Here is a 24753-nt window from a genome sequence, read left to right on the forward strand (position 1 = left end):
GTGTCTGGTTGTAGAAGTCGAGGAAGGCCGAGAAAGACATGGCATGATCAAGTGCAACAAATTCTTGAAAGTGGTCATGTGAAAAGTCGGAATAATCGATGTGCGTGCATGAGAAGATGTATGAATGTGAAGGAAGCAAAGGAAGTGTGCCAGGACAGAGTGGTGTGGCGTTCTATCCTCTCTGCCTACCCCTCCGGGGAAATGGCGTGATGGTTAGTTAGTTAGTCAAAATGTTTGACCAGAAAGTTAATGCTTTACACACAAATAATATTTATTGAATATGAATAGCCTAGTCATCCAATTGAGCGGCTGATTTAACAATTTGACGGCACATTCGAAATAATGAAACCGTTTCTTCCAGAATTGTGGTGGAAAACCATTGACCTCAACACAGTCAATATAATATTTATTTTTATTCATTCATTTAATCACCCATATAGTTTTTACATCGATTAATATTATATTCGGTTTAATGTGTAAACAAAAAAGGTTGTTTTGCTAGTACAAAAACCCTAGTGTCCGAGAAACAGGACCAGAGTTCTGGGCCATTTTTTTCACTTAATCACTGCTCGGATTAACATCCCGAAAAAAGAAATGGATCATGGAGATCAATCCGTCTCGTGGTCGATTAGAGGTTATGCCTACAATGCCCGGGCTCCAGGGTTCGATTCCTACCAAGACCGCGCATCCATGCCCTGTCGGATACTGTTAATCTCTTTCTGGGTTGTTATGCAATCTTGTTATTGTTTTGGACTGCGTTGCAGCATCCGACATTTCTTCGATGGCAATCCACCACCGCATATGTAATATCACCGCCTAAATCATCCAGTTATGCTGTTTGGCAGTAAATATATTCCAGTTGGTAAAAATCAAATAAAAACGTATCGCACCTTTAGGATGAAAATGACTCAACTCAAAAAGTCAACTTGTTGGGAAATTGCAAAAGAAGAATGTAAATTGTGACACCTTCGTATTCTTACGTCGATTGCTTCATATTTTTTGAAGTACGCACCAAATTTTTGAGATAAAAATTATGCTGGAGGCTTTCAGCTATGAATCTATGAAAAAAAACCGTAATAGAAATAAATTATTATAACAATATTTGAGTTTGTCCAAATATTCGTAGACAAATATTGTAATGAAACCAACTGGTCCAAGAAGAAGTTTAAAAATTGAAAAATTGTTTTCAGGCGTTGTCTAGTATGTGAAATAATTCAGTCAGGTGAATCTCTTTGCAACAATAAAGGTTTCAGCTCTTTAACTTCACTAAAATCAACAAATGGAAGAATTGAAGAAAAATGGATGTTCAAACATAGGCAAAATGGTGAATGTTACACAGTGTGTAAAGTGGCCACTTAAACCAGCCAATGACGGGTCTATATTATCTTATCTTAAATGTTCTTCGTCTCTGTTGTAATATAATATTTAAATGTTAGAAGAAAAAAAAAACTATTTCTGTGCATCAAAGGATACATCACAGGAGTCGCATTGAACAAAATGTTCAGGAAACAAGATTTTGTGTTGCGTTTTCCAAAACATGATAACTTTTATTTTGATAGTGTATCTGACTGGTGGCTTTTGCATTAAAACAAAGTGGAATTCAGATTTTTATTTCAACTTAAAAAAAAAAAAAATTATGACAAATGTGAACTTTGGTGTTTTATTCACGTATGAAATAGCTTATTGCGATAATTTCTGCGTTTTTAATTTCAAAACTGGCAAAAAATGGACTCCCCATGTTTTATCCTCTATAAGGTACAGATTTAAAAATTATTTTAATCTCTCCTCTGAAGTGGTCAAATTTGAGTTTACGCAGTGATGGATTGCCGTCGACGATCTGTGCTGGCTTATCAATTCTAACAACAGTGCATCTCTATTTAGAGTAATTTTTAATGTGTTATTTAAAAATAATGATAACGCCCTGATTAATTTTGAATGCGCCGAATTTGTTTTATCTGTGTTTGATCACAATTGTGTTTTTTTAACCATATTGTATTTCACCTATAAGCAGAATTAATACAATATTAAATAGAAGTTCTACAAAATAATACAAATTAAACAATATTTTTATTAAATGGGGAAGTCAGACTGATCATCTTACCTTCGAGTAACAAAAAATGATCAATATACGCTGCGATCGGTGTACCAATGCAGTGCCCTATGCACCATCAGGTACTGAAAAGGAATGATAATGATTAACTTATATTTACATATTTAAAAAAAAACAAAGTTTCTTGAAAATGTACAAAAGAAATAATAAAAATACTTTAATAAAAATGCACTACTTTGAATGACGTCACTGGTTCATATGAATCAACCTATGATATGAGAGCTATGGAAGATTTCTGGTCTGCTTGCAGTTTCTGGACCAATGGGAAGAACTATATGAGAATAAGCAGAAATGAACACACGCGGAGTTATTTCATAAATACAAAACTTTTAAAAAATCATATCGCTGAAAATACGATATACAGGTTATTCTTCAAACCCTGTCGCATCCGAAACCACGATGATCAGTATGGGCAAGAAGACATATTAGCATATTTAAAACAATATTTAGAACGCAGAATTAAAAAAAAAAAAAATATTTAAAAAACAAATGGTTGCTTACTTCTGCAGGGGAGAAGCGAGGGGGTCGTTACCATGTGGTTGACAGTGTATCAGACTCCCCTGTCCTCGCTTCTCCCTTGCAGAAGTGAGCAACCATTCGTTTTTATAATTTTTTTTCGTAAATTTTATTTCTTCTAAAAATTTATTTTAATGTGCCAATATGTCTTCTTGGTCATACTGATCATCGTGGTTTCGGATGTGACAGGGTTTAAAGAACACCTGTATAAAAATTGAAAAAAAATATTTTGGCTTTTAGTCCTTAAAATATAGCTTGATTAAAATGACAGCTGTCAAACTAATATCACCAGTGATGGGAAATTATTGATCACTGATCATGTACCGATCAAATCGATTTTATCAGTTTTTTCATGCTAACATGAGACTCTGTTTCCGAAAATTGAAATAAAAACGCAAAAACCAAGACATTTATACTTTTTTCATGAACAACATCAAACATTTTTTTTTTTTTATTTGATCAATTTACATTGATCAATTTGTCCCATCTCTGATGTTTTTTCAAAATAATGTAACCTTGTAAGAACGTCGTTAATACTTAGGTTTATTTTAGTTTTAAAACTGATTTTATATAATAACGTTGGGTTATATGTCAAGCATTGTATTAAAAAAATTAATTAACATGCCAGATACAAATGATTTTTCGTGTGTCAATATAAATGACTCCTTAGACGTTACTACAAAGATATGTCGTCACTTGCTGACAACTGTCATTCTAATCGAGCTATATTTTAAGGCCTATAGTTTAATAGTCTTATACCTGTCAGTAAATCATTAAAATCAGATATTTACAAGTCACAGCGACGTTGGGAGGTTATATTATAGCACTGACTTACTTCTAGAATAAGAACCTTTATAATAAATGTCTTGATACCTAAATGTACGGAGAGCCTTATATGCAAATCTGGCATTATTTAATATTATGTTAATTCTGCTTTGTCACTTTTTGTAGTTCTCATTTCCTTTCAAAATAAGTCGAAATTTTCAAACATGGACTGAATTTTTTCATACAAGTAATGTCACTAAACTAAATAATGGGCTGTACTAAACAAATTGATCTCTCGTTATGTTGATTTAGCATGTCGATTATCCAATCAATCGGTCGGAGTGCTCGTCACGAGAGTCACAGAGTGTTCATTCCTATATAACTGAAACGACAACGAAATACAATTTTGATAGCATCAGGGTGAGATAGATGTTAGCGATAAAATTTTATAACTAACATTGAAGTCCGATAACGGAACTATAATAAGCGTCGTGAGGATGCGGCGGTAGACCTGAACCTAAACCCAAGTTGCCGGTTCTTTAAACCTGCGGGCTCACGCCGTCCTGGAAGGCCGTCGATGACGATCTTTCGACTTTATTCGAGGTGGCGATAGGGTCTCCTGGAGGCAACTGGTGATGTCCACATGCTCCACTTAGGATCGAACGTGGAAAACAAGAAGAAGAGATAGATGTATAATATTTGATCAACAAATTACAACATAGATGGAGAACACTTCAGAGAAGGAATATCGAAGCTCATATCCTGTCTTTGGCTAGTTGAAGTGGCCACTTTACACATTGTAATATTCACTATTTTGCCTATGTTTGAACATCCATACTTCTTCGATTCTTCCATCTGTTGATTTTAGCGGTAATGGATAATCAGATAAAATAATTGAAGAAATGTGGATGTTCAAACATAGGCAAAATGGTGAATGTTACACAGTGTGTAAAGTGGCCACTTAAACCAGCCAATGACAGGTCATGAGCGCTGTAAATGCCTGGACTTCCATATACCCTTGTCTAAAGTGTTCTCCATCTCTGTTGTAATTTATTAATCTTAATGACTCCCTAGGGGGTGAAATTCAGTCTTTTGTCTACAAACATTTGGACAAACTCAAAATATTTGATCAAAAAATACACGGAATATGTTTATATCAAAAATCATTATTTATTCTTCATTATTAATATTCCCTTCAAAGTAATCGCCATGGAATACAATACACTTATGCCAGCATTTTTTCCAATCCTGAAAACATTTCTGGAACATGCTTTTTGGTATGGTACTTCCATCACAAACCCATCTTCTTTGTCTTCTACATCTTTGGGAACACGAAAAAGTCACATGAGGTCAAGCCCGGTAAAATGGTGGCTGGGCATCAATGCGGTTTGGTTTGTCAAAAGTCGAAAACGAGCAGCGTGTTACCGTTTTTACTCTGGAATAATCTTCACCGATCACACCAAAACGTGTCTTACTAGTTTGTCTGTCAAAAACCAACTACGTGTTCAAAATGACCAAAATTAACAGGTCAACTAAAACGTGTGTACCAATCTAGAAAAAAAAATAGGCTTTTACAATCACGTATTTAAATTAGAAATTCAAGTATTCCATGTATTTTTTAGAATTTTGAATTTTGCATTTTCAAACTTGTCTTTGTCCACCTCGTGGTCTAATGGTCAGAGCATTTGCCTACCATGCAAGAGGCCTCGAGTTTGATTCCGGTTGAAATGAATTTATTTTTAAAAATATGTTTTACATCAGAATATTTCGCAGTCCTTGGACAAAGCGTGAGATTGATCACCTTACTTTCATGTAACAAAAAAATATTAAGACTCGCTGCGGTCTGTGTACCAATGCAGTGCCCTATGCACCATTACATGTGGAAAGGGGAATGATGATGAAACACAGCTCGTCTTGCAGCTACAAAGCGCTTGATCAATTTAAATTGTAATCATTTACTAATACAGACCCTGACAAGTGATATTTGATTAATTATTGTACATGTTATTGAATCTTTCGTCTTACATTGGTTTTTATTATTATATTTGTTTTCCCATTGTTTTGCATTTGTATTGTTTCAACTAAGCTTGCCAATACTCCTCCATATATTATTTTTTTCATTGCAGCATCAATCGACATCACCGCATGGCTGAAAACAGCTTCAAAACACAACCCTATAAACATTTTTTTAAAATTAAATCACAAAGTGCTTGAATAAAGAACTGTGTTATGTTTTTTCGTGCTTAGAACACTGTTTGTACATTTTTTTCGTGATGTGTCAAATTGACTTGAATTTTTATCTATGGAAATGTTTCGAATATGGAATGGTGGCGTTCCATGGTGCGTGGATTTTTTATATTTAGAACAAAGTGGTTTGTTTTGTTCATGATTCACAACTGTTGTTTTATTGTGTATTTTTATATTTATGTATATTTTGGATGTGCAAATGAGTGTGTCAGATTTGGTATGTTATTTTTTTATGACAATTTTTAAAAATTTTCCCTAAAGACTGAAAAATATGTTTCTTTTTTTTAATCAAAAATATTTTTAAGTGGTCTTTTATTCTTCTATTGAAACGATTCAGCCAGATGAATTTTACCTACATCATTTAAAATTTCGGCTCTTTTACTTAAAAAAAGTCAACAGATGGAAAAGTCGGGGAAATGTGGGTGTTTAAACGTGGATATAATTGTGAATGTTACACGGCACTTGAACCAGCCAATGGTAGGTTATACGCCCTGTAAATACCTAGACTTCCATATTCCCTTCTCAGAAATGTTTTCCCTCTCTGTTGCAACAAATTTAGTACATAAATGTTACTCGGAATGATGGACTTAATTTTTTAGCTCTACCATCATCGTTTCCCTTTCCGCACCCAGCAGTGCACCGGGCATAGCATTAGTAAACCAAATGCACACATTCTATAAACTCTGATGATGGAGACATACTGAATGAGGAACTTCAGCCCTACAAAAAATTGGATACATAAAATCATTTCTTGCGCGGGATAAAAATTAGAGCATTAAATTGTGCACTAAATTTTCTTAAAAATGTATAAAAAAAATTATATATTTTTATAAAAACGCACTACTTTAAATGACGTCACTGGTTCATATGAACCATCCAATGATATGAGAGCTTTGAAGGATATCCGGTTTGGTCACGAACCAATCGGAAGAACTGTCATAGAACAACCTCTGACGTCACACGCGGAGTTATTTCAGAAGTACAAAACTTTAAAAAAATCATAGCGCTGATAATATAATATATATAAAAATGAAAAAAAGACACTAAATTTCCTCATTCCTTGGCAGTACCAATGCATTCCCTCAGGCACCGCTGGTTGCAAACGGGTATGATGACGATGAACTCTTTTGAAAGACATGTATTGGAATTGTTTTCAAAGCAATTGAAATCGTAAAAACTATTTTATTTTGAAGAAATTGTGCTGAAGAACATTACGGGGCATTCCATGTAAAGCGGGAAAATAACGTAAATGTTGAATTTCCATTTCTTCGCAGTTTCAATCTTGGGTATTGGTTTGCAGCAAAGTCCCGCATCTTCTCTCCATCGGTCTCTATTCTCTGCGTATATGAGGCGCAGCTTAAATCCCTGCACACTTGCTCCAAATATTCCCGTCGGGGGCGCCCTCTGCGATTTGTCCCCTCAGCCATTCCATCTATGAAGTCATGCAGGAGACCCTCATTAATGTGGCCGATCCACCGGGCTCGCCTCTCTGAGATGGTTTTGATTAGGTGCCTCCCTTCTACGAACCTCGTCATTAGTGATGTGGTCTCCAAGAAATTCCTAATATTTTTCTGTAGCACCACATCTCAAAGGCCTCTAGTTTTTTAAAATCTTTTTTGGTCAGGCACCATGTTTCACAACCGTACATCAATAAGCTCCATACATATGTCTTGGCAAGCTGCTTGCAAAGTTTAAAGTTTAATTCAATTTCCATTTATATAATAATAAATAATTACTTTTTTTGTCGATGGAAACTATCACTTCACGCATATGAACTATCCAATTAACCTACCACCAAGGTCTGTCGCACCAGTCATAATTTTGATTTTTCCTACAACTGTTATTTTTTTTGTTCTTATTCTTAAAGGTGGGTGTCAGTGCTAAAAGTAAAAGTTTAAAGAGCCCGGCTACTGTGTGGAAGGCGAGAGTTCTCATTTTGCTAAATTTCCCCCTCCAAGCCCAGATCCGTAAAGCATCGGGCTATTAGGTAGGGGGCGAGCTCTTTAACATACTCAGGTTTGAGCAGTGGTCCCCCGAGGATGCGGCTTGATGTAAACCATCACATTCACTTAAAATGTGTGTAGGTGTTTTGTCATCTGCACTCCAGAACCTACATCTAGAAGTTTTGGTTCAGGTCTACTGACAACGCTCACTTGATTTCGGCTGAGCTTTATCAGGTCAAAAGCAAACTTTTGCACGGTGCTGACCAGGTAATTTTTGCCAGAGCATTTTGCTCTGCTCTCTGGCTCACGGCTTTAGCTCGTTACGAGGGGCGCATTCGGGCTGCCCACAGTAGGGCTCGGGGCCTATCGGGGCTGTCTCAGCTCCCAGCCTCGGCAATTCATCAGCTGCCTCGTGACCGTCGATGTTTGAGTGTCCAGGTACCCAAATCAATGTCATACTGTTACACTCGCCGGCACAATTAAGCGCCCGTGGGTATTCCAAGGTTAGTTTGCTTTGATCTCGACAGAGCTCTGTGTTTTAGAGCAGCCTGACTGTCTGTGAGAGAATAAAAAATATTTTATTTTAGTATTGTCCGCGCAAATGTTCATGTGCAGTCTCAGATGACGTAGAGTTCCGTTTGGAAGACTGGAATAGTGTCCTGGGCTAATGGGACACTGCCCTAGACTGTTATTAGACTTATTTTATTAAAGTTTAATTGTTTTATATTCAATGCTTTTCAACACAAAAAAATAATATCAAGTAGTTTAACATAAATTTGTCTTCAAATTGACAAAGTCAAGAGAGATTTTCCAGTGTCCTACCTGTTACATTAATTCACATAATAATTACAAGGAACATATGGACTAAATAGGTGCGAAGGTTTTAACGGTCACTGTTATCAATATTATGTATCTTTTTTGGGTGATACCGTGTATGTTGGATTTGATCCGACGTTTCGGCTACCATTGCAGGAGCCATCTTCAGGGAAAACTGAAAACCATCACAGTTTTCCCTGAAGATGGCTCCTGCAATGGTAGCCGAAACGTCGGATCAAATCCAACATACACGGTATCACCCAAAAAGATACATAATATTGTTAACATATGGACTGTTTGGCGTTTTTCTTAAAAGCAGTATAATAAAATTATTCTTTATTTTGTTTTTAAAAAAAAAAATACTATTTTACGAATTTCAATTGACATAGTTACAACTCAAAATTGGTCAAATTATGGAATGAATTGTCCGTCACAATGGAATGCCCCTCATGTCTAAAAAAACTACACAGAATTATTTTTTTTGTAGTCAAGTTTCTAATAGCACAATTTCAGTTTATTTTTTTTTTATTATTTTCAATTCGGATTAGAAAGGGTTAGAATTGGTATTAAGGAATTGGAGAATCAGGGTTACTAATTGAATCTCCAATCTCGAGAATTATGATCTGATTCTTATTTATCACTTAGCATAAGTTTGACGAAATGAAACCTGCACTTTTTGTACATGATTAAATTTTTTTTTCTGCATCTAATGGTGCATTGGGCACTGCATAGAGACATTGGAACCGATATTTACTTTTAATATATTAACATTATGGAAAAATTGCCTTTTACAAAACTTGAAATATAAACATATTAGGTTTAATTATTATTTTTTTAAACATACACTACTTTATACCCAAGATTTAGAAACAACAATTAAACCTAAAAATTATATAACACATTCAGTAGAAGTATAAAACAATTTACAATATATGTAAAAATCAAATTTAATAATAATTTGTTTAAAGGATTAATGTAACAAGAAAATCATAAAGTACCGTATCATCAATAAAATATGTAATTAATTTAAATGATCAGTTTAACACATTAAATACTAATTTAGTGTTTTTTAAAAATATTTTGTACTTTTCGTATCATAACTAAACATAATGTATTGTGAAAACACTATATTTTATTTTTACCCAGTCGGAAATCAAACCCGAGAGTGTCATATAATACTATACTTGAGTAAATGTCATGGTGCAACAGCATTTCTTGCAACAGTTTTCAACGTTTTGCATTTTTCGACAGGTACAGGGCTCTCTTTTTATATGTCAGGAAACCTCACCGACTTGATCTCGCGACATCACAGGCGGGATTATTTCAAAATTGCAAAACTTAAAAATTCACCGCGAAATACGATCGATAAATATAATTTATTTGTTTTGTATTAGTTTGATAATCGATTGACAAATACATTAAAAAAAAAAAAAAAACAAACTTTCTCATTGTAAGAACCTATTCCTAGATTGGTACACATGTTTATAATTAATCCGTCAATTTTGGATGCGTAGTTGGTTTTCGACAGACAAACTAATAAAACGCGTTTTGGTGTGATTTGCGTATTTTCACGAGCGAAAATGAAAACGTGCCTGCTAACACCTTGCGGATTGTTAGCGTCTTTTTAAAAAAAAAAAGCTGAGGACTGCATTTTTGTTTTTATTTTTATTAAAATAGAAACATTCTTATGATTTACCCGAATAATTTAATTTGGTGACCATTTTCAACGAGTAGTAAATAATTCACTACTAGAAAATGGAAATCAAGTTGGGGTAGAGTCCGCAACACTAGCCATGGGACCACAACCCGATTGTAAATTGTTGCAATCTAAATTAATGTTTAAAAAAATCCAATGAATTTTTCGATCGTGTTATTTCGAAACCGTGTAAAAAAATGTGTAAAACGAGGTTAGGATAGGTCTTTGTATGAAACATACAAATACATCCACGAACAAAATTTTGTATGGACAATATTTTAGTTATGCATTTTAAATCAATATTATGCTTCAAGCGCTGTTCCTATGCAGTGTCCCATGCGCCATTAGATGCCGTCATAGAAATAATGAAAGGTTTCATGAATTCGTAAAGTACATCTGATAACTAATCTCATACATATTTACTATAAATAAATATTTAAAAAAAACAATTTGAATACTTAATAAAGTAAAGTGTCTTGTCAACTAGTATTATTGTAGATATATTTTTTAATAGATTATTCCTTAATTAAATATATGAAATAATGTGTTTATTAAAATGCGAACCGATTTGATTCACGGAGTTATAATTTTTCTTAATTAATTAATTAGAGTAATCTTTGGTCGTGTTCTTATATCTAGTACACATTGTTTAATTCATTCTTCTTTTCTTCTTCGGGGGTCAGCGACCCTCACTGGAAACTCATCTGGTATTCCAAACCACCGCCGAAGCTTCCTGAACTATGATGTCCTTTTACCCCATCCACCTTCTTCCGCTATGAGCTGTACTGTGACTGGCCAAAGCATGCGGCCTTTTGTCTTTTGTTCTCAGTCTTCTGAACTCTCGAGCCTAGATGCCGACTTGAAATTCAAAACCAGTTAATTTCAAAGTACTGTATTTTGATTTTTATTATTTTAATTTTTTTGTTAAAGCGTTCTAAACTGATTGAATCTTTTATCGAACAAGTTTACAATGTTATAGTACATATTGATGGGTTCCATTTTGTGTCACCTCTGACACGCATGCCATAGATTACCGATCACTGCCCGAGGGGGTAAAATCCAGTATTTTGTCTACAAACAAAATATTGAAGTCGAGGTCAATTAAAAAAGGTCTTTTTTAAAAATTCTATGCCCTCCCAAATCGTTGCGCATTTATTTAACACATGATATTCTTTACGATATTTTATTATGTTATATTGTGATTATAAATTAGATTTAATGACTTGTGTGAATGCACGGTCTGTGTTTATTGCGAGTTTGAACAAATTGTATTGCATTTGACAGCCTTAAAATATTGTCTTTTCCTAGAAATGTTCAACTGAGTGGACATTCTAGGAAATCAAAAAAGCTGATACTTGAAATGGGCTACACTAGAGATAGTCACAACATCTATTGTTGCATTAAAAAATAAATTGAACCTAATATAATGAATGGACATACCACATAAATAAGATATGAGGTATATTTGCTAATAACTTCCTGTCCTTCTAGTAATGATGCAAATAAATACATTTTTTTTACACTCTACAGAGTGATTCTACGAGTATTTATTTATTATATGGCACAAGTGCCTTTTACAATATAAAATATACAAAAGAATGAGTTAGTTAGATATACAAAAAAATAAAAACAATAATAAAACATAGGAATAAAAACTAAAATTAAAAATAAGAAATATATACATATACATGCATATATGTCAGCATATAAAAAATATATAATTAATAAACACCAGATCATTAGCATAAGTAGCTTTTGCAAATAATTCGTTAATTGTTACTGTAGAACATCATAAAATATTTATAAAGAGATGATTTAAATTCACAGAGACTCGAGTTAAAAATGGCGATATGAGAGGTACATTCGTTTCCTAGAGTCTGTGTATACGCGGTATTGGTGAGTGACAAAGATAGTTGGTTTGAAAAGGATGACAATAATATATACCATTTTGTCTAGTTCTACGTATTGGTATATTAATGTTAATTATCAAATTTAGAATTAATGATTTTATATAAAAATATTAGGTCAGTTATTTTCCTGCGATCCTTCAGAGTAGGTAAATTTAAAAAGTTTAACAGAGACATGTAGTTGATTTGTTCTATAGGAATATGCAGTTTGAAATTAATGAATCTTAAAAATTTTCATTGGACTCTTTCAACATTATTTATTTATAATTGATTTCAATTTGACTTAAAACAGTTTATTTTGTCATCCTACGCTACAGATTTGCTCAAATGATCTAGAGAAGAGGCAGGTTTTAAGTTTTTTTCCGAAACATCACTTCACTCCACAGTTCCACACTTCTGCTGGAAGAGCATTCCATGTCGTAGAGTGTGCGATTGCAAATGCGCGTTTACTAAAGTACGCGGTTGCGTAGAGATATAATAACTTCTATCGCCGTAGATGTAGTTGATCCTAGCGTAAGACTCCTGCCAGCTAGTTCATCTTGAACGCATAGTTTTTAGATATTCCAGAGCAGAGTTGTGCAGTGCCTTTTACATAAGTCAACTTGTATTCCGCCCTCTGTGGAAAATGCAGCCAGTTTAATTCCCAAAGTAGTGCAGTGATATGAAAGAAGTCCCAATATGCTTAAAAAAAACAGGTATATGAATCATGCATATTGCCGGTGACAATATATAGACTAGAAACCTTGTCTGTAACACAAAAAAGTAGCCAGAAATTAAAATGCACGCAACGATCCATGGAAAGATAGATGCTCGGTGTATGTCTAAGAGACAGAGTAAGAAATGAAGAAATAAGGTGCCGAACCGGCGTCGTGGATATCACGGATCGTGCGGCAAAATTGAAATGGCTGTGGGCAGGACACTTGGCGAGGCAAAATGATGGCAAGTGGACACCCAGAATAATAAAGTGGAGACCATGGGCAAACAAAAGAAGTGTTGAAAGGCCACAGAAAAAATGGGTCGACGACATTGCCTCTATTGCCGGTGAAACGTGGATGATGAAAGCGGGTGATAGGAAGGAATGGAGACGTTTGGAAGAGGCCGCCATCCAGCAGTGGAGAGAATAAGGCTGAAGAAGAAGATGACTGAAGTCTCACTGCGGTGTTAAGTACAAACTGTACACGAGTTATTATATTTGACAGTAGACCTGCGTAGATACTATTACAATAATCGACTCTAGACTCAGAAGCATTTATTAATTGACGGGCGGAATCTACCAGCAAATTTTTGCATTTGATTTGTCTCTGCTTGTAGAAGCGTATACTTATCATCCTACTAATTTGAGCATCAAGAGAAAGGTCAGAATTAAGAAGGCTAGTAGCAGTTTAATGGTGGGTAAAGCGTTGCCCCTTATATTGGGTACAGTTTATGTTTACAAAATATGCTATAAAATGCAAAACAATTTGTGCAGTGCTCACAATACATTTGTGAAAGGGAATGAATGATATTTGAATAATTGTAGGCATAAATTAAAAATAATTCTAGAATGAAATAGCTATTTTGCATTCCAAAGTTAAAAAAGTACACGAAAATATTTTTCTTAATGTATTGTTTTTGTATAATCTTATTTATTTTGTATTATGAATTTATTATAAAATTTTCAATGACGATAAATATTTTGTAAACATCAATCTGTTTTTTTCTTCTAATATTGAACAAATCTAATTTTAAACACATTGCATCTTAAATATATACACATGACTACTTCATTTATGTATTGAAAAGCTTAGAGAGAGTTATTTGCACTTTCTTAAAGGCTACAATGTAAAATATATGGTTTCTTTTAAATCGTTCTTGTGAAAAATTTTGTATGAATATTGAATTTTTTTTTGTACAAATAAATCAACTCGCACACAATTTTTCTTATGTTGTGATTTCATTTTGTAATCACAAGAACCGACCAAAACTCTATTGAAGCCTGATTATTTTTTTTTCTTCCAATGATCTTAAAATTTAAAAGATGCAATTTAAAGCTGTATAAAGATCAGATTTTGGCTCAGAAAATATTGTGTCATGTTATACACAAATTATGTGAAATCTTCCATGTGTACACTACGTAAAAAAATATTCTAAATCAATTTTTTGTGTAAAAAACAAGTAAATCAAAATAAGCTTAAATTGTAAAATATATTCCTCGGCACGAGTTTTCTTAGTGAGGAATACACTGTTAATTCAATAGGGTATTTTCACAAGCCGGGAATAACATCAAAAATATAATATATGTTTAGAGTGGATTTTTACAACTTTAATGATACAACTATCAATGTATTTAAAACAAGTTATCATTTATAATTTTCGGGTTTAAAATTGAGCACATATAAAACAACTGCGGTTGGCATCACGTCATTTTGACGTCACTCATTATGACCGCCGACTGCTTCTAATAAATATTGTAAAATTTTTCTTGGTAAACATTTCTATAAGCTGATTTCTGGAAGTCTATTTAATCGAAATGCACTGAAAGAAATCCCAATAATTGTATGTTCCTAATAATTATACTGCAGCGAGATCTCATGCACTGTTTTACACACCCAGAAGCATGCACACTAATGCAAGTCAGAATTCACCCATTCATTGGGCAATTGCGATTCTGCGGGTAATATGGATCTATTTTTCTCTACATATCGGCAGTTTAGCAGCTATCTGCTTTCTATGAATTAATTTCTAACTTATATTTAGTCTGCATTATGTGATGGGTTTAACAGCCTGTAAAGTAATGCAGACTACAATTGAAGGCATTGGAAGCAAAGATAGCAACCTCCAAAAAAAAATTTTTTGGTTTTGATTTAATTCTGTAGTTTATCAACTTTATTTTAATAAAAATCATGAGTTGAGTTGCAAATGTAGTAATCATACTTCCGATGGTTTGAAAATAGTGTTTGGAAGCAAACATAGCAATATCCATCAGCCATTTTATTAGACAAATGACAGGCTTGAGATTTAAATTTTCAAAATGGCCGTACCATACAAATATTAAGAAAGTTTTTTGAATTTGTGTTTGTATTAAAGCTAATTTATTAGTATCTTCAGTGAAAATAACATTTCCAACATAAAGACTCTTTGGCATTAGTGTAGCAGTTTTTTTTATTTTTAAAAAACACCAAAACGGGAGTTTGCTGTCTTTGCTTTCAGTGCCCTCATTGTCAAATAAATAAATAAATTGCTTAAAAGCTTGGCTCCAAAATGCCATACCTGTTGTTTGTCCCACAGGGCACAAAACATCTGGTTTTCGGGTTCAAAATACTCATATTTATGGAAAATGCAATCTCGCACAAAAAAAATATTACTACTGTTACCATTGTAATTTTTTGATTGTGAAATGTAAAAAACCCTATGATGCAATGTATCCTGGTGAAGTATTCAATTAACCGATACACTGTTCAAATTTCTGATCATTAAATACAGCCTTTACATTAATTACAAATTAACGCAAGTTGTGTCATTAAAAAATATATACATATTTTGCTATAGGGAAATATCACGTTTTGTTGTTTTTACATTTTTAAGTAATTTGAGTCTATGAAATACTGTCCAATAAAAAAAGTTATTTTTTGCTACTAATTAGTACCATAAATAATATTTTTAAATTTGTAATTTTGAATTCCCGCAAAAACAGTCATTGCATTGGCCACGCCCCTAATACGTCATTACATTTTTTTTTTTTTTACATTTTTTTTTTTTTTTTTTTGCACCACAACAGGCCAGGAGGCCTAATTACAGTGGTGAATTACATCACAGAGCACCCAGGCTTGAGAAAAATCACATTTGAATTTTTGTGTTCTCACCGGGAATCGAACCCGGAACCTTCCGTGTGTGAGTCAAGCGTCTTGACCACTACACCACGGAGGCCGCCGTCATGATTCCTATATCTTGACATCACTACTATCAAGTCGCGTTCGCATTTTTCTAGTGACATATTTTTTTGTAATTTATTTTTTAATCTTATATATGAAAACATTTCTCCACAATATCCATATTGAATTTTAAAATGCAATTAATTATTCTTAATTAATTTCATGTACATGGTTTTTCAGGGCCAGACCACGAAACTTCAGAGGTACATTCCTCATGGTAAGCTTCAAAGAATTCCTAAAAAAAATTTTCCAAAAGTTATTTTAAAAAAATATATATTTATGATCTCAAAATGGAGTAAATCTTTAATTTTTCGGACTAGCATCCCTTCCGCAAACCCCAACCCCTCCCGACAAAAAAAAATGCAATAAAAACATATTTGACCAACGAAGCGATACGCATCAGACGCGGACAAGGGAAGCAGCTGGGTAGGAGAGGGGTAGGGGTTTGTGGAGGGACTGCTTGTCCGAGAATCTAAGGATTTACTACATTTTGAGATTACAATTTTTATTTATTTTTTTAAATGACTTTTTGGAAAAATTTCATTAGGATTTTTTTAAAAGCTTACCATGAGAAATGTTTCTCTGAAGTTTCACGGTCTGGCCCTGAAAAACTGTGTATTTTTTTCTGCATTCGTAGTATGTGATATATCCCTGTAAGGAAATATCACATACTTCGATTACTGATAAACATATGTGAAATAGATTTAGAATAATTAATTGTATTTTTAAAATCAATATGGATGTTGTAATGAAATGTTTTCATACATAACTGTAAAAAAGAAATTCAATGAAAATATGTTAGTAGAAAAACGCGACGTGCTTGGCCTTGGTTGTTGTGACGTCAAGATTCATAAAATTGTTCTAAACAAATTTCAATAGCAGGAACAAATAAACATGAATCGTGGCGTATTAGGGGCGTGGCCAATGGAACAGCCGTTTTTGCGGGAAATTAAAATTACTAAAGTATTTTTTATGCAAAAATTAGCAAAAAATTTTTTTTTACTGGACAGTATTTCGTAGACCTTTATTACTGTAAAAATGTTTAAAATAAGTGATATTTCCCTATTTTTGTAACTCTCATAAGTATGCCAAATTCATTTACACTGCATGGCATGAAATAAAGTTTTTTCAAAGATTTATTTATACACTAGAATAAAGATGGCACCTGTCCGCAGCTAAGCATCTTATTTTCGGTAAGTAAGCTTATTATTATGTTTGCATGTCATACCTTTGCATGTTGCCTTTTAAAATAAATATTTTCGCTTTTCTGAAAAGCATTATTTATAATTGGTCAATAAATACGATAGTTGATTGGTATCTCTACCCCTGACCTATTTCAGAGCCGATACGAAGAATATTTTCCATATGCACTTTTTCCAGCGATGCTCCAACATTCATAATGCTTCCTGACAGAACATCTGTCCGACCTCTGCCAACCAGTCATCTACACAGCACACGACCTCATATCAAATGTTCCTTGAGTTTTAGCCGGTAGTATCTAAATCTGGACTGAGGATGTTCAACCAATTCAAACCGAGATTCGTGATTAGCATTCGTTGACACTAACCCTTTATGTGCGGGAGCATTGTCCAGCATTTTGCAGTGGTCAACGGCCTGTTGTAACCACACCATATATTAGGCTACATAATGTACGCACATCAGCTCGACTCGTTAAATCGAAGCAGGTCAGGTGTAGAGCGCATCAATAAACCCTCGTAAAACATGTGTTTATAATTTTGACCAATTAAATAAATTTTCTACAAACAAATCCCTACAATATTTCAATTAATTCATTTAAAATGATTATTTATAGAAAATTTTCCATTACGTTAATATCATTGCTTACTTCCTGATTTGTATATAACGATTTACTTCCCATAAAGTCACTGGTAAAAATTTTAAATGTCAAAGTTAATTAAATGCTGTTTTATTTATTGTAATTAAATCGGTTTGTGATCCCGTGGCTAGTGTCTCTGACTCACGGATCAAAGGTCCGAAGTTCAAACCCCACTCTAACCCAACCTGATTCCCATTTTCTAATAATGAGTTATTTACAACTTGTCGAAAATGGCCCCCAAAATTTAAATATTCAAGCAAATTATACGAATGCAAATATTTCTTCTTTTACATTTAATTATTTTTTTAAAATTTAAATGATTTTCCGCTGTAAAATATCAGTAGATAACCTCAATCTATTATTATTTTGGTTTGGTCATAAAATCCCCTTTGATTGCTTTTTAAAAATTTGTATTTCATCAAAATGTTTTTTTGTTTTTATTTTCATAGGATTCCTTGGAGTTCAACGCAGCAACCAGCAGCATCCAAGCCTTGATCAAGCACCAGAGATCCGAAGAGATTCCTCACAGCCCGTTGGCGTCTCCTCGACCGGTTCGCAAATCTAGTCAACCGAGATCGGTCACACCGACCCAGTCAAATCACACTCAAAGCAATTCCCAGTCCAATCACAACTTGCCCCAATCCGGTCATAACAATCCCCCCGCAATACCTGCGCATAAAACCTCTACTCCTAATTTGAATTCCACCGCGCCAGTTGTACCCGCCCATAAAACGAATCTGTCGGGTCAAGCTTTGCCGAGTTCGCGACATTCTACGGGAAGTGCGAGCAGTGTGCCCGCAGTCCCGGCGCACAAAACCGTCCCTTCTACCAGCCAAAACTCCGTGTTCCCAACAGTGGCTTCGACGAGCGTGCGAAATTTAAACACCATATCTCAATCCGCAGAAAACACGTACGGGGAGCTGTCGACTTCGCACACTCTCGCGAAGAGCAGCGTAGAACTCGACGGGGAACGAACGTATCAAAATTTTCAGTCGCGATCCGGAGCGGCTCCGAAAAGAATTCAAGATTTAACAGCGCCGCCTTTACCTCCCAGAAAGTCCGTTTCTCCGAGTTCAGACGCAAAATCCACAGAAATCAATTCTAACCCGAGCTTGCCAAAAAGAGTCTTCCCTTTCGCTGCGTCTCAAGTCAAACAGTTACGAGAATTACCGCTCTCGTCGGAAGAAGATATTTTAAGAGTCGGGAACCTCGAAAATGATTTGATTCAAAATACGGGGAATCGAAGTCCGCTCGGTAACGCGACGAGCATGATCAATCTCAGCATGCAAAATGCGACTCCTAGCACTCAGAATGGTGGTAATCTACTCGAAGTCACTCGGCCTAGCATATCCGGCAGTCGAAGCTCGGAAGACCTTACGAAGCTTCCTCTCGGTCAGTGTGTGATCTCGGGAACTGTGTTTGATTTCCGCAATCTTTCCGACAACGTATCCGAGACTCTGCGACCAAACGGCCGAAAACAAAGCCTCGAAATTCCCGTATTCGGGAACAATTTAAGTTCGGTTATTTCCGGTTCTACGGAAACGATTTCCGGACTCATCGACACGCGGTACGAGGTCTTACCTGCACATAGAAATGTCGCCATGATACAAGATCCGCGGAGTTTTAGCAAACCGAACATACCCGGGAATGCGAATGTAAATAAAAACATGCAAAGCTTTAATCAACCGCCTCCGAGACCGCCTCCTTGCATTCCTCCGCACGAAAACAAAAACCCGACAAAAAGTGTTAATTTCAAACCTGTACCGCAAACACAAACGCAAACGCAAAGACCCAGCGAATCTCATCCGAATAGTCAACCTAGTCAAACGAAACCGTCGCCTATCGTTACGCCAGTTCAACCGAAGCCTGCGGAACCGCAAAACTCGCACGGCAATGATATTACGATCCAGTTCACAAGCTGGCAAGAATTACAAAACCAAGCTCAATCGGGGAAGAACAAAAAAGACGATGCGAATAATCCGTCGCAGTATGAAAACGTGACGCTCGACAGCAGAGGTGTTGTAGTTTCGATCAAGCGCCAGAAGGCTTCGGAGAATTCGCAATCAACCGCGGTTCAATCGCCGGTTTCGCCCGACGCGAAGTCGCGGATAAACCCGCTCACGCACAATCACATGGGGCAGAGATTAGACGAAAATACTCCCACCAACGTCCCGTACGAGAACATTAACCTCGACTACATTTCGCGGCTCGTCAACGAAGGGTATCCGAAGGACAGTGTGGTGCGGGCTTTAGGAATAACGAGAAACGACATTGACATGGCGTTTGACATTTTGCACGAATTCGGCACCAAATCGGTCAAATGTCACAACAACAACAGTTCGGACTGATTCAACACTTTTCTTAACCTTTAATATTAAGTCTTTTGATTCTGTCAAATATTTGCTAGTCATAAAATCAATGTATAAAAATCAAAATAATTTATTTATAGATTTACTCCTACTATTATGAAGTATTATGAGCTACCTAGAAATATTTTTAAAGTATTTATTCCACTGTTTTTTTTTTTGTTGTTGAATTGTAAAATAGAATTTTTAGAAAAGCACTTTTTCTTTTTAAAATTTTCAATATTTTATAATTCTCGAGTGCAATTTTTTAATTATTTTTTTCAGCACCTATTTTTGTATATTTAGCACATTAATAAATAAGTTAATATTTTAATAGAGCATAATTGTAATTAATTTTCATTAAAACTTAAATTTGACATGTTACGCTTTTACGATGATAAAAAATGTACCTAAATATTATTTTAATTTTGAATCAATGCATATCAAGCAAAGTGCTTATACTCAAATAAAAATAATCAACAGCGCTACTCGGCGTGATAAATATGCTGAGTGTTGCCAGCTTATATTTTATGACTTTATCTATGGATTACTACGTATTTTCAAATAGTGCAATTTTCGAATTAAGGATGGAATGTTTTTATTTGAGTATAGGTACCACAAAACGAGGCAATTTGATTGTGAAGCTTTTTCTATATAAAATACATTCTTACCATTAAGACAACTCGTTGAATTCTAAAAATGTACGCATTTGGTATTTTTCAAGTGTTATTACATTTAAAATATATGCATGTATCCCTCTTAAAATATGTGACCAAGAATATTTTTCAACTAATTAAAGTAATCGGAGATTCTTATTGCGGGGTAATCATTACATCTAGGTTACTTCAAAATCAGCATTTGTGAGTTACCCACTTTTATCCTTCTTCATGAATACTACAAATAGACAAGTCATCATGCTTTCAAACCATCATTACTTACTTACTTATCGGGTCTGGGCTTTAGACCTTGCCACTTCAGTGTGCAGCGACAGATATCACCTTGTCATGGCCATCCTCAAATCATTATCATCACAAGTTAACTGCATTAGTGGGCTCCGCAGCAGATGAGGATCATCCTGCACCTCTCCACAATCGCAGTTCATGTCATCTCCCTCCTGAAAACCCCACCTCCGTTGATTGTATTTGCACCTAGACATCTGTCGCCTTCCAACTCCACGCTTTCTCTCGATATTTCCCATCATAATCAGCTGTAGAAGCGTATATTTGCTTCCGCGCATGATATGGCCCAGATATGCGAGTTTTCTCTGTTTTATTGAGGACAGTAGTTCTTTTTCGGCACTGGCTCGTCTCAACACCTCCACGTTGGTCACTAAATCTGTCCACGGGATTTTCAGCATTCTCCGTTGAAGCCACATTTCAAAAGCCTCTAATCGGTTCACGGAGTTCACCTTGAGAGTCCGTGTTTCAACCCCGTAGAGCAGTATTGACCACACATAGCACTTGACCATCCTCTGTCTCAGTTTTAAATTAAGACTATCACTGCAGAAGAATGATTTCATGTCATTGAATGCTGATTGCTGACAATGCTGACACCCCTACTAGAGAGTCTATTGAGAACTTTCCACGTAGGAAAGTCCAAATTGTGGGCGGCGTGCTTTCAGGTGACATTATTCAGAGCCTATCGCCGAGTTGCTCTTTCCACAGATCCTCTCTGCATTTTTCTGCAGAGGTCTCCAAGTCAGTGACAGTGAAACTCCTTCTTGATCCCAGTCTCGGAGCAGCCATTCGATGGTCATAAAGGGAGCGTCTAGGGTCATGGGTCTGTTTGTGTCTCTGTGTCCGCTGCTACGTTTCTCCTGGACCTGACAGCCACCGTCATTATAAGAGTTGAATGAATCGCAAGTCTATTTTTTTAATTATTTGGTTTTAAAATGATATATGAATGTCATAATATTAGCTTATATTTTATTATCAAACTACATATTGAAAATCAACATTTCTAAACTATTCATGTACACTTGAAACTTACATTTCATCACAAAACTTTCTTGTCTCGAGGTAGTAATTATTATTAAATTTTTTGTGCTAGCTTTAATTTTCTTCAGTTGTATTTTATTTTAATTGTACCTTTATATATTATAAGAAAATATGTTTGCGATTGTTGAACGGACTGAATAAGTCCGTAAATAAATAACATTAAGGCAGTAACGAAAAAGATTGCAGAGAACAAAACATTTTCATAAATTAGACAACAATATAACCACAATTTTTTTTTTCCCACCGACCGGTTTACAAAGCAAAACAAGCTTCTTTCTCGAGGCTTACGTAACTAATGAATTCTTTCCTATTTTATTTCATTTTATCAGTATGCTGCCAATGAAAAAAATAATATTACATTAAAAAAATATTATTTCTTTAAAGACACTGGATCAAAAGTACTATTTATTTTAGTCTGCTCCTGTCTAGTTTCGAACGTATCCATATCACATTACCATCCTTTCAAGAAAAAAAGACTTATATAGTTGGATAATTTATATAGCGCCATTTTTGTGAAAATCACCTCAAGGGCGCTGTACAATTAATAAATATCCCAGTATGTCTTGCAGCTACAGAGCGCATGGACGGTTGGGATTCTAGTTCCTCGTTTTCAATTAAGATCAATAAAAAATTATAACAGATAGGAGCTAGATTACAGGACGTCTTGCAGCTACAGAGCGCATAGACAGTTAGAAATTTAGCTCCCATTTACACATTTTAAAAATTGACAAATAAATTTAGTGTATTAATGATACTAAAAAAAATAAAAATAATATAAATAATAAAAAGGAGTAAGATTACAACACGTCTTGCAGCTACTAAGCGCATAGACGATTGGAATTCTAGACCCCATTTACAAAACTTGATTTATTTGTTTCACTGGCAGCATACCGATGAGATAAAATAAAGAATCCATTAGTAAGTAAACCTTGAGAAAGAAACTTGTTTAGCTTTGAAACCGGTCGGTGGAAAAAAATTTAAAATTAGTGATCAAAAACAAAGTTGTTTTATTTATTTTATTATAATGAATAACCACAAAGTTAGTGATTCAAATATTAAATTTGTAAAACATTTTCAATTTCGGAAAGATCCGGAAGATTTGTCGATAGGGGTTCACGCAAAATTGCCTACAATCATTGAACCACACACCGACCATTTCAGTAGCACATTATCCTATCAAACCACGACAAATTTGAAAAAAATTCACCATATTACAAAACACAGCTCCAAGAATAATCCCGAGGAAAAAAAAACAGATACACAAAGCGTAAAGTAAAAAAGTTCATTTTTAAATTTATTTAGTTGTTTATTTGTTTACCTTTTATCTCGAACACTTGACAACCTACTACTCTGCTCGTGTTATATTTTTTTCAATCATTGTTAGGTTAGGAACCGTCAATTTGTCGCACTCATTGAGGACGATCCAAATATGTGCTTTTAGTGGATAACTCATAAACGCTGATTTCAAAGTTACCTATTGTCGTAATTACTCCACGATGTAATTATTCCTTACAACTTCTTTTGCAAGTGTTGATAGGAGGATCGATAATGAACGAAATCTTTAACGAAAAGCAATAATTTCAATGTTTTAGATACCTACATATAAGAAAATGTCTGTTTGCCATATGTAACAGTCTAACATATAAGATATTTTACGTGCTATTTTGAATCATTGTGTTAAAAAAATGTTCTCTTCAAACTTACGCAGTTTTTTTACATTGATAATATTTTTTTCTTCCTTGCATTGGGATGTTAATCCACATAAAATATGCATAATTTTTTTGTTATAATTTGAGTAATTTTCAAAACGACTGAATTAAATTTCATTGAATTTCTTTAATTTTCACGGCCGTTCAGACGCACGATGTGTTTTTCTGGGTAATTATACCGCGTGTCGTTCGTACTCTTTTCCGACGTTTCGGAATGCATTACAGAGTTCGTCATCAGGGTTGATGTTATTTGTGTGGATATATTATTAATATATATAAAAAACATATATTTTCTTTTTTTTTGCACCACAATAGGACAGGAGGCCAGAAAGACATTACACCACGAAGGCTGCATATTATTATATTAATTTTAAGCGATCATCTTATAGCTGATACAATTAAATCTATTTTAACGAAAGTTAATTGTTGCCGCATTTTTCCAAAGCAAATCTAGTCCATTTTAGAACTCATTGAGAGTACGCGTTGACATCAGCTCTTGTGGCAGATTATTCCAACCATCAACAACCCTATTGCTCAGGAAGTACTTCCGTGGACTTAGATTAAATCTGATTTTCTCCGGTCTGAGACTGACCTCGAAGACGAGACTCGTGTAACGTTCTTCGAGCCGATAATCTTAGCGAGATCGGATAATCACCAAACTCGATTTGTAAAAGAGGTGATCGAGATGATGGGTATGATTAAAATCATTCTGATACTCATATTAATTAGCTGCATATAGCATCGACTTTACAAATCCTAATTACGTAGCATTACTACGCAAGTAATATCAACCCTGATGGGATGCGGTAATGCGATCTGAAACATCGGAAAAGAGTACGAACAACACAAGGCACGATAATAACTCGGTAAAACTCATTATTAAAAATTTGCATGCTTTGTAAATTGATATATTAATTTAAATTTGTGTAATTTGTAAAATCATCAGTTAATTAA

At 34.7% G+C, this 24753-nt stretch overlaps 1 protein-coding gene and 1 long non-coding RNA gene across 5 annotated transcripts in view; one reads left to right on the plus strand and one right to left on the minus strand.

Moving 5' to 3' along the window:
* Cbl (E3 ubiquitin-protein ligase CBL) overlaps positions 1 to 20163 on the plus strand; it is an 89496-nt gene extending 69333 nt beyond the window's left edge. For 2 of the 4 annotated variants that reach the window (XM_088242476.1, XM_088242555.1), the window contains exon 9: positions 18198 to 20163. In XM_088242476.1, coding sequence (XP_088098602.1) covers positions 18198 to 20096 — 1899 coding nt within the window. In that variant the 3' untranslated portion in view covers positions 20097 to 20163. Of the gene's footprint in view, positions 1 to 5517; positions 5909 to 18197 lie in introns of those variants that run through there. The other 2 variants (XM_088242636.1, XM_088242709.1) reach the window with 1 other exon arrangement.
* A 315-nt stretch (positions 20164 to 20478) lies between these two features.
* Positions 20479 to 23793, minus strand: LOC148285809 (uncharacterized). Its single transcript, XR_015825436.1, has 3 exons — positions 22948 to 23793; positions 22528 to 22566; positions 20479 to 22105 (listed from the first exon to the last, which is right to left on the minus strand). It is a non-coding gene; the product is annotated as an uncharacterized LOC148285809 (long non-coding RNA).
* Positions 23794 to 24753: the final 960 nt, after the last annotated feature.

The sequence above is a fragment of the Micrasema longulum genome, unplaced genomic scaffold (genome assembly GCF_059751315.1).
Source record: "Micrasema longulum isolate JH-2025_06_02 unplaced genomic scaffold, ASM5975131v1 h1tg000003l, whole genome shotgun sequence".
NCBI lineage: Eukaryota > Metazoa > Arthropoda > Insecta > Trichoptera > Brachycentridae > Micrasema > Micrasema longulum.